At 29.9% G+C, this 10,491-nt stretch overlaps 2 protein-coding genes across 3 annotated transcripts in view; one reads left to right on the forward strand and one right to left on the reverse strand.

Moving 5' to 3' along the window:
* Nucleotides 1–3,371, forward strand: part of LOC106687020 (pseudouridine-5'-phosphate glycosidase) — a 39,636-nt gene extending 36,265 nt beyond the window's left edge. Inside the window, exon 10 of the mRNA XM_014430666.3 lies at nucleotides 3,176–3,371. Coding sequence (XP_014286152.1) covers nucleotides 3,176–3,208 — 33 coding nt within the window. The 3' untranslated portion in view covers nucleotides 3,209–3,371. The remainder of the gene's footprint in view (nucleotides 1–3,175) is intronic.
* The window catches only part of LOC106687019 (CD151 antigen), a 60,965-nt gene that overhangs the window by 8,491 nt on the left and 41,983 nt on the right, over nucleotides 1–10,491 (reverse strand). The gene's annotated exons all lie outside the window — the stretch shown is intronic.

Here is a 10,491-nt window from a genome sequence, read left to right on the forward strand (position 1 = left end):
ATTCCGGATGAGAAGCTCGATTGGGTGTTTTTTTACTTAATTTTTATGTTTTTTTTTGTTGATTATTTGATATTTAAAAAAAATTTAATTGTTGAAATACTTCTTTTGCGTAGAATGAATATTAACAATTATTTTTCATTTGTTCATTTAAAAATGAACAAAATTTAGTCTCCTCTAATCAAATTTATATTTATTGACTTATTAAATGCCGATATATTCCAGAAAATTACAGCATGAAAATTGGAAAATATAGAAATCCAGTTAAAACGAAAAAAAAATTTTTTTGATGAATTTCTCAAATTAAGAAGAAAAAAGTTCACCTATTAAAAGTTTCCACTTTTTTGAAAACTTGAATCTCAGAAAATATTGAAACTAAAATACTCTATTAGTAATGACCCAAATAGGAGCTCCTTAATTGTGCTATAAAGTATTTTATAATGGTAATCTTCTTTAAAGGTATAGAAGTTTTCATGATGTTTTTTAAAATGAAATCATAAAATGTTTATTTATCAATATTTTGAAACAGAATATTTATTCTGGAAAATCTGTATTTCACAAAATATTGAACGTTTAGAGAATATATCAGGACTCAAATTTTAGAATATTTAATCTACTGTAAAAATGATGTTAATAATCTCTTTGGTGAGGTAGGTAGTTTAAAAGATATTGAGGGTTGAATGAGAAAGCAGTAATTTTAGTTGTTGTTTTTTATAGAATAAAATAAAATTTTAGCACAGCCCTGAAAAAGAACAATAAGGACCTTCGCTGTACCTGTTAAAAATAATTAATAATTAAGTAAAAATTGAATAAATTTAAAAACAAATCTAAATTAACGTTTAAACATTTTGCTATTCTGGAAAAATTTAATTTTGATAGGAGTGTGAAAAATAAAAAGGGAAGCTTTTAATGAGTCACATTTTACTCTTTAATACAAAAAGAGGTGTAGATAGTTGACCGTAGATTAATGATTGAGAAGTTTGTCGGGGGGTGCGGTTAGCAAAGAACAACATAAATAAACAAAATCATATTTATTTATTTTATGCCGACGTTTCGATCTGAGTTGCAGGCCTACCTTCTACGCCATAATCCCTGAAAAAGACCTGAAACTCAGGTCGAAACGTCGGCATAAAATAAATAAATGATTTTGTTTATTTATGTTGTTCTTTGCTGACTGCACCCCCCCGACAAACTTCTCCAATCTTTAATACAAAAAATTTGATAAAAGAAAAATTAAAATGGATTCATTGTAAATGGGTTTCTAGGTTTAACCTAACATATAATTAGTTTGTGTAATGATATCTAATGATTGTTTCTTAATTATGTCTTTATATAATTATGGTTTCTTAATGATATCTTTATAAAATGGTTTCTTTATGATATCTTTATTTAATAATGGTTTCTTAATGATTTCTTGATGATTTGGAGGTTCTTGTTCTATATTTTGAGCACTCTTTTGCATCTCCACAGTGCCTTAGTTGCCTGCATCTTCACTCAGCTGCATATATTCTGTATTTATTTTATATTCCATTTATTGTTATTATAGCAGAATTTTTTTCTTCCCAATTACTACACAAAATCAAGTATTTTCCTATATTGTATGATTCTATGTTACTATGATATTTTCTTACCAAATAAGAATATATGTATTTTTATATTATTATTTAATTTTTTTTTTTAAAACATTTATTGAAAAATAATCTTGTTTGGTGTGTAGCAATCCCTTCACTCACTATCTTAGAAGGCGAATATTTTAAATTATTTTTTTAATGTAATTTACAACTGTACAAAATAATACAATAGGTAAATATGTTGTATGTTTTATATACACTTGAAAATCTTGAGAAGGAACCACCCATTGGTGGTACTTCAAACATTAATTTAAATTAGAAGGTCCCGTGGCCATCTTCTTTTCAGACGCCTCGGAGGATTATCAGGGATTGTTAAGGATGAAAGATTAAGAATTAATGGGTTAGGATGGTTAAGGAGTTTGGAATGAAATGACGCATATCTGTTTTGGGTCAAATCTGCAAGGAATGGGATGTTAAGGTCTTTGTGAATGAGTTTATTTGTGACGTAATAAGGAGCATCAAGGATTTTACGTAGGATTTTGGATTGTAACGATTGGATGCGGGAGGAATTTGATGGTTTGGTGGAGCCCCAGAGCTCAATTCCATATGTCCAAATTGGTCTGATTATTGTAGTGTATACTAATTTTTTGTAGTGAATGGGAAGTTTAGAGCGTTTGTCAAGTAAGTGTTGTAGCAATCGGAATCTACGAGCAGTTTCTTGTCGTTTCAGTCTTGTGTGTGGATTCCAAGTAAGTCTCTTGTCAAGATGGAGTCCTAAGTATCGAATCTGTTCAACAGGCATTAGTGGTGTATTTAGAAAGGATACTGTAGGACAGGAGGACAGAGGTTTACGACGGAGAGTAAAGGTGATCTGGTGGGATTTGTCAGGATTTATTTTGATTCTCCAGTTTTTACACCATTCTTCAATAGATGTTATTTTAAATAAGAAATTCTTTGTTTGTGAAACAATGTATCCAGTATCAACTTAGTTCCTGCTCATAAGCAGAAGAAAAGTTAGATAAGTCGTGTATATATCAGTGTTGAGGAATTGGATTGGAAGGGATCGGTGACTCGACTGCATCCGATTTTGCAGTCTCAGTTTCTAACCTCACTTGTTACCCCGTTGGGAAAAACCGTTCTGCGCCCGCCAGAATGTGTTTTAACCTTAAACATTTTATTTTAATTATTAATCACACTCCATTATCTTATACGACTTGATGTGATAAATATAAATATTTCTAAGATCTCTGACTTTCTAATGGCATGTTGTGTATATGTGTTACCGCCCTTATTTCAGGAAGTTTATTTATAACCCGAGAAAAATAATTTTACAAAATCAAATTCTTTTAATATTTGATATTTATCCATTTTTATTATTACTAAATGAAGATAAAGTTTGAATCTTTCAATTATAATAAAATTGTTTATTTTAAGTTTGAATAATAAAAGTTTAAAAATAACTTATAAAAAGTATTTTTTTTATAATGAAACTAATTAATAACCATCAAAATAAAAATAAAAGTTTTATAATATGAGGTAACAGCTTCTTATGTTTCCTTATTTTATGTATTTATATCTAACTAATAAAAAAAAAATGTTTGTTTCAGGTAAGTGACGTTAGCTTGAACTTTAAAAAGTGATTGAAAATGAAGGAATAATTATGACAGGTAATCATCAAAAGAATAATTGATAAACATCCTAAACATTATAGGGTATCTCTTAGATAGGGGTAGCTAAGAGAGAAATTCTTTATTTAGCCATGCTGCCCAAATACATTGGGTTGCTACAATACGCAACATGCCAATCAATCCATGATGAGACTTGATACAATACATATATTCATATGATATAACAATAATTTTACAATCAGTGCTCGTCCATATACTAAACAAATAGTTAGTTAAAAGAAATACTTAAATGAATAAATAAGGTAAAAGAAATAAGTTAAAACATAAATCGGTAGGTCCAAAATCTGAGATAAAATATAAAAAATGTTAAATAATTAAGGTAAATATCAACTTTATGTGATTATATTTTGTTTTTAAAAATATCGAACCTCAGAAATTGTGCATGCTTCTTCAAATACTTGTCAGCTTCAATAATTTATTTTAGTTTGATTATTTTTATGCAATCCATTAACCTTTTTAAGCAATGAGCTTAAATTCCTGTCATTCTGAATTTTTTTTGGTAAGTCCAAATAAGAATGATTTAATTTTCTTAGTAATAGTAAAAATGTCTCCAATATTTTTATTAAAAAATCACTGTTTCTGTATATTTTTTAAAACGAATTTTTTTAAAAATTTGATATTCATGTTTATATTTTAAATTATCCCTATAATTTTCATCGATTTCATCAAAGAAAAGTATTTTAATGATTTCTCCATAATTATATTGCATTTTATTTCGTTCTGAAGATTTTTTCCAAGACAACCTGACCATTAGATAAAACATAATTTGATTTGAGAGTCGAGGAAAAGAAATTATGGCTTGATTGAAGTTAGTAGAAACTCAAATAAAGTGAAAACATTTTATTTGTAGGATATTATTAAAACTTTTTTGTATTTTGTATTTATTTATTGAAAAATCGAATTCGAAATTTTGTACGATCGCAATACCTTCTACTACATATTCCGTATATAGGTAAAATAAAGTAAAAATAATCACTAAATAGAGACAGCTCATCATTCCAATATTATTTGATATTTTTTTATTGTCGTCAATTTATTTCGTCATGCAGATTGAAATTCGGTTTTTTGACAGTTCACCTAGAAGTTATCTGTAGTAAATCTTTAAATTTCTATCAACTATGAACATACAGCTTTATTACCATTAGAGTTTCCTAAAAAAAATTGTAGTGGTTTAGGAAATCGAAAAGTTTGCATTTAGAATTAGAGGCTGAGGAAAATATATTTCAAAAATCATCGTTTTGAAAGCATACCAAAAAAATAAAAAATAAAATTGAGCAGACTAATGTACCTGCTTCATTTACTCCTAGGTAGTAGAGGAAGTTGACATTTTATAAAGAATTGGCCAAAAAGGACTGGCAAAGGCCATCTTGTCTTTCTGGATTAAAAATATTAAAATTTCTCTAAAAATTTAAGTTATAACCTATGTTATGTTCCAATATCTTATGGAGAACGTTCACAATTATAAAAATTAGAATGGAAGGACTACTTTTCAGTGGTGAAACTAGAGTGCTATGGTTCTGCATAGATAACTTGGACATTGGTCTCATTTCCATGAAAAAAACATTCCGCTTATACATAGTAGCACAGAGTAAAAAAATTGATTCATCGCTGTGGTGAATAAAGGAGGGTTATAAAGCAAAAACATCTATTATTAGTGAAGCTAATCATACTAAATGCTTTGGCGATAATTGGTTGGCTTTCTTTAGACTCGTGAACGAGCGGTAGAGAAAAAAAGTCTAGCTCCCCGAACTAAATCCCTCAAGCAGAGGAACATCGTTACGAGGATTGGGGGACTTTCCTAGAATAATTCGAAAAACTAAATAGTTGGGAAATTTTAACCTTCTTCAAACCGCGATAATTTTGGTTAAATATTATTCAAAAAGATTATTGTATTCAAAATTGCTTATTAACCTTATTTAGAGAGGACAGTATTCCAAAAATGTTTAGGAAAATGAGAAATTTCGAGGAATACTCCCCAAAGCTTCAGTAAGTTGGGAAATCTGGACATAATTGTTCAGAAAATTTAGATTTTCATTACCCGTTCCCAATAAGTTGTGGCCGCAATGCCTCTACCTTCAAGGCAATTTTGATCTGAACTGATTTACTATTTCATCGATGTTACATGAGACTTTGCCTGTTACCGTTGGTTACTGTTTAGTTAATTTAGTAATTAATAACATTAAATAGCCCGTTCAGTAATTTATTTGCTATTAAGGAATTAATTATTTGATTATTTGTATAAACAATCTTTTGGGTTAAATGTCTCTTTTTAGTCTGTTTTTGTTTCTAAATAGTCTCTTATGACGTAATATGGGTACTGTTGGCAATAAGATAGCAGTCCTTATTGGTATTTCAATTGGGTCTTAGGTAAGACTTTTATTTTTTTTTACGCCTAAAAAAATTGAGGAACTGTTCGTTATGCCTGTTTTCTCTCCCCGCTAGAATATTTGGTCAAAACGTCATTGTAGAATACTGACCAGGGTGAGTCGGATGGACAATTTAGTCTACCACAAAATATGCTTAATATAGCATCGTGGCGACTGAAAGGGTTGTGTAGTGTTGATGACTGAATCAGTAAAAGAGTATTTATCCCCGAACCGTAGGTGGGAGGATAGGGTGAGGTCTTGACTTAGTAATATATTAATTAGTAATTATATTTAATGATAATGTGAACCGCTCCGACCGATAGTATATTACTTATGACCGAATTGAAATACCAATAAGGACTGCTATTATCAACAGAATACCCATATTACGTCATAAGAGACTTTTTATACTGAAAAATTGTGTTGTTTGTTTTGATTTTGTAGTTATTAGCATTTTAGAGGGAGCACATCAATTGTAGTAATACCAAAAATAAATTATTGCCTTGCAGAAACGTGAACCACTCTTGGGTTTTATTATAAATTCTAGTAATAAATCATATTTTCGACTTGCGTGTCTGAATGAATGCATATACTGACTGTGGAAAGTAAAAAGTTATTGCTTCTGGTGACATTTAAAGACAATAAAATGTGAGCGGCACCGTGGGCTAACAACACAAACAATTCGATTTGGAAGACTGAACATTAAAATCGAACTATTTAGAAAGAAAAACATACTAAAAAGAGACAATTAACCCAAAAGATTGGCACCACTTGGTCATATGGTCAATTATTTATATATAGTGCATATTATTTTGTTCTATATTATTATGATGAGCTCGTTTTAGCTCGAAGAGTATAATAAATAATGGAATAAGAAAATTAAACAGGGTTAGATTTGTCCTTGAAATAATATAATAGATTTATATATTTTTTCTTATTACCTTTGGCTCAAAATGTATATATTTTTATTCAGGGTACGAATTCAAATGTTAGTTTTATGCTATAAGGAGTGGAAAAAAATATTTGCTGATTTGAGGTTGATGATTTCGTTCGGTTATTTTTAGGGGTTGGTTTCGGGGTGATCAACTTTAATTTGAGCTGGCCTTTGAAGTGAGGAGCATTGAGGCTATACGGGGGTGGTTGTGGGAGGCGGGTCAAGGCTTACCGCCCATCTTGCCTCTCGCCCATCACTGACTGCTGTCTTTCATGAAACTACTTCTTGTCATCTCCTTTGTTCCTCTGAAGCGTATTAATACATTTTTATTTGAATTATAGTTTAAATTAAGTGTTTGAATAATTATCCACTACTCATTTGTAACAAATAAGAAAATAGAATAACTAAAAACTAGGATTAGCAGTTTAATTTTAATGAATTTATATATGAGGAGAAGCTGGTTGGGGGTGCGGTCAGGAAATAACACAAATATATTGAAAAACCTATTTAATAATGCCAAAGTTCCGACCAGAATTTTCAGCCTTCATCAGGGCTAAGAACAAAGAGCAAGTTGACAACCAATGAATCAAAAAATTACAGAATAATTAAAATAAAAAAATGTACAGAATGAAAAATTAATAAAAATAAAGTAATGAAAGTAGTGGAAAACAAAACGTATATATAGGTAAATAAATATTTAAGTAAAATAAATTAATTAAGGAAATATAAATATAAAGTTAAATAATGCAAAAAAAAACCAAAAACAAATAAATATGAATATAGAATTAAGTAACAAAATATAAAGTTAAGTTAGATAAAAGAAGTGATTTGAGAATATGACAATAATAATACGTGGTGAACATAACTAATAGCGTGGGTAAGGAAAAATAAGAAAAGAATAGAGAGGGAGAAGCGGGTAAAAGAAAATAAGAAAAAGAGAATAAAACATCGAACTCACCTACTTATAGGTGGTCGGAAATCTAAATGAGTTCAGCGGCGCATGCATAAGACTTCGAGTTAAAAAATATATTACAAAGATAACGAAATTACCGGAAGGTGAGAATACGTTACAAGTAAAAAAAAAATTATGAGAGGAACGTGTATAAAGGTGACGACAAATGGTTTAGAAAAATAAAAGAACATAAACTATGGGAGAAAGAAGATAAAAAAATAGAAATTAAAGTTTGTTTTTTAGAAATTAACATTAAATTAGACTTAAAAAAAATAAACATTGTTACTTTATTAATGAATTAACTATTTCGGAATATTTTAGCGATAATCTATTTATAATTTAACTTTCACTTACTAATGAAGTATTGTAATCGAGAAAAATTTCGAATTCAAGTTTTCGACGAAATACACGTTTTGAGTTACGTGTATACACTCTGACTTTGACTTACGTCATAACAGCCCTGACGAAGCCCTGCAACGTGGGGCGAAATGTTGGCTCAAATAAAAATAGTACACCAATTTACTATTTTAGTTTTGTTTAACCGCACCCGGACCAAATTCCATTTATGAATGTTTAATAAGCTGTTAAATGTGTAGATTGTCCTTGAGGATGGCCGAAACGTTGGACTATTGATAAAATAAAGACTGTTGAGACTAAACAAGGATATCATTTGATTTATTTAATAAATAAATACCAGTCTCAAGAAATTGAATAAAATATAATTAAAGAATTATTTTATATTTCAAACCAAATTAGGTTGTAATAGCTCTAACAGTTTTGTAGAAATGTTATCTTTAAGACAGGTGTAATTGATGTTTTCATAAAATTTGTTCGGGTGAGTTTCATTTCAGCTCCATTGTTTATTTCTCAAACAATGTCGTAGACCACTGCATTTAATTTACGTTTTACCCTTTTTTTATGTATGAATACTGATGGAAATGTTTAATTTAAGAAGTGCAAGCACATATACGTAGATATTTATTTAGTATACAGATTCATATCGCAAGACGCTTTTTGTCTATACTGCTTATATTTTTATAGTGATTTGCTTTGAAAAGAATGTTAAGAAAAAAGTTATTTTAAGTTTTGTTAAAGTATAATTACCATTACTATTAATTGCCTGTGACAATTTTAACAGTAGTTTATTACTGTAATTTCATCGAATTTCACTTTGGTTTGATTGGTATTTACTTGGTATTTATTTATGGTAGTTGATACCAATAAGTACCAACTTACTTTTGAAAAGTTTATACAACCCTAAAAAAAAAAAAAATCTTGTAAATTTACTCTTCCGCATTTTAATGTTTAATTTTTTACACGAAATGGTTTAAGGTACGATCGGTCGTTTTCGAATTATGAACGAAAAAAAGAAAAACATGCCCTCTCTCTCATTTTTGCCTCTGTAGCAATACCCCAATTCGTGTATTTTATTTTCAGTAAAATGAAAATCTATCTTAGTTCTGGGACACCTTCGTCTCCTAAGAATAACAATATGGAACTATTTTAACATATTTTATGCCACTTTAACTTATTTTGAACATAATTAAATAAAACTATTACAATATTTATGTAAATAAAATATAAACAAAAGATAGAGATTTAGCCAAGCTTATGTTGATATTTAGTATTTAAAAGTTCATGGAAGATATATAATCAAGAAGATGGATGTATAACTGGCGTTTGAATAATATTAAGGAGGAAGCTTTATGGATGTATATGGGTAAGGAGTTTCTAAATGAGGTAGCTCGAACAGCAAAGGACTTTTCAAAGGAGGCGGTTCAATGGGAAAGGAAATACAAATTGGTTGGTAGGTATCTTGTGTATAGCTGGTGTATGGATAATCGTAGTGTGAGGAGGTCCATGTTATAGGAAGGTTTTTGGGTTATTAGGGATTGGAATATAAATTTGCCAAGGAGGTATTGTCTCCGGATACTGGGATAGAGCTTTGCTCGGAATTGTAGTGAAAGATATCAGAACGCCTGGGAATACCGAAGATGAATCTTATAAAGCTATTCATTAATATTTGCAGTCTCATTTCTTCAATACTCAGTCTTCCGTATATTAGTCATCCGTAGTCGAGATGTAGGAGAATAAGGTAGGTTACCAGAAGGTGACAGGTACTTCGAGGAAATAAATCACTGGATCTTAGGATCTGTTTAGGACTGAGATGGGTTTTCGATTTATTTGGAGAATGAGGCTATTCGATGTTAGGTACTAATCATAGGTGACTCCTAGGTTTTTTGGAACTGGATAGGTATGTTGTTGATGGTAATAGTGGATAGTAAGGAAGGGTTTCGAACCGACGAGAATGACCTTGGTTTTTGCTAGGTTCAGGCTCAACTTATGACTTATAAGTAGTCCGAATAAAGCTCTGAATTGCCACATATCTTTTCTGCATTCATTAACTGGACAGGAGCGGGGAATATTAACTAAAAAATAATACTAAACTAGTTATTGGTATGTATCACTTTCCCGTCATTACCTTAGTTCCATTACATCTGTAATTTCCTTGATTTCTGAACACTTTCCTTTAAGAAAGATTATTAATTAGGAAGAATATAACCTTATTATATAAATTAAATCGATTTTGAATAGGTTGCTTCATAGATGGACTCAACTGAGTCAGATTCATTGTTGGTAGTTCCCGAGCCGAGAAGAAAAAAAAAGGCAGTTATCTCACCCCAATTTTTGATTACTTCAATGAAAACTATGTATAGTTACTAGTCAAAAGTGATGAGTCTGCCAAGTATTGCCCCCCCAAGGGAGGGAGATTAAAAAATGGTGGCTGTTTCAAAACCTTAAAAAACATTGATTTTTCATTCGGAGCTCTATATCTTAAAAACTACCAACAAAACTAGAAAATCTAAGAGAACATTATTAAAAGAAGAGTAAATTTTCTGGAATATTAGCTCTAAAAGAGCTATTTACGTCCAATAGTTCTCGAGATATAGCTTTTTAAAAAGCAAAATTTCTTAAAAATCTA

Source organism: Halyomorpha halys, unplaced genomic scaffold (assembly GCF_000696795.3).
Source record: "Halyomorpha halys isolate HHAL.00 unplaced genomic scaffold, Hhal_1.1 Scaffold908.1, whole genome shotgun sequence".
Lineage (NCBI taxonomy): Eukaryota > Metazoa > Arthropoda > Insecta > Hemiptera > Pentatomidae > Halyomorpha > Halyomorpha halys.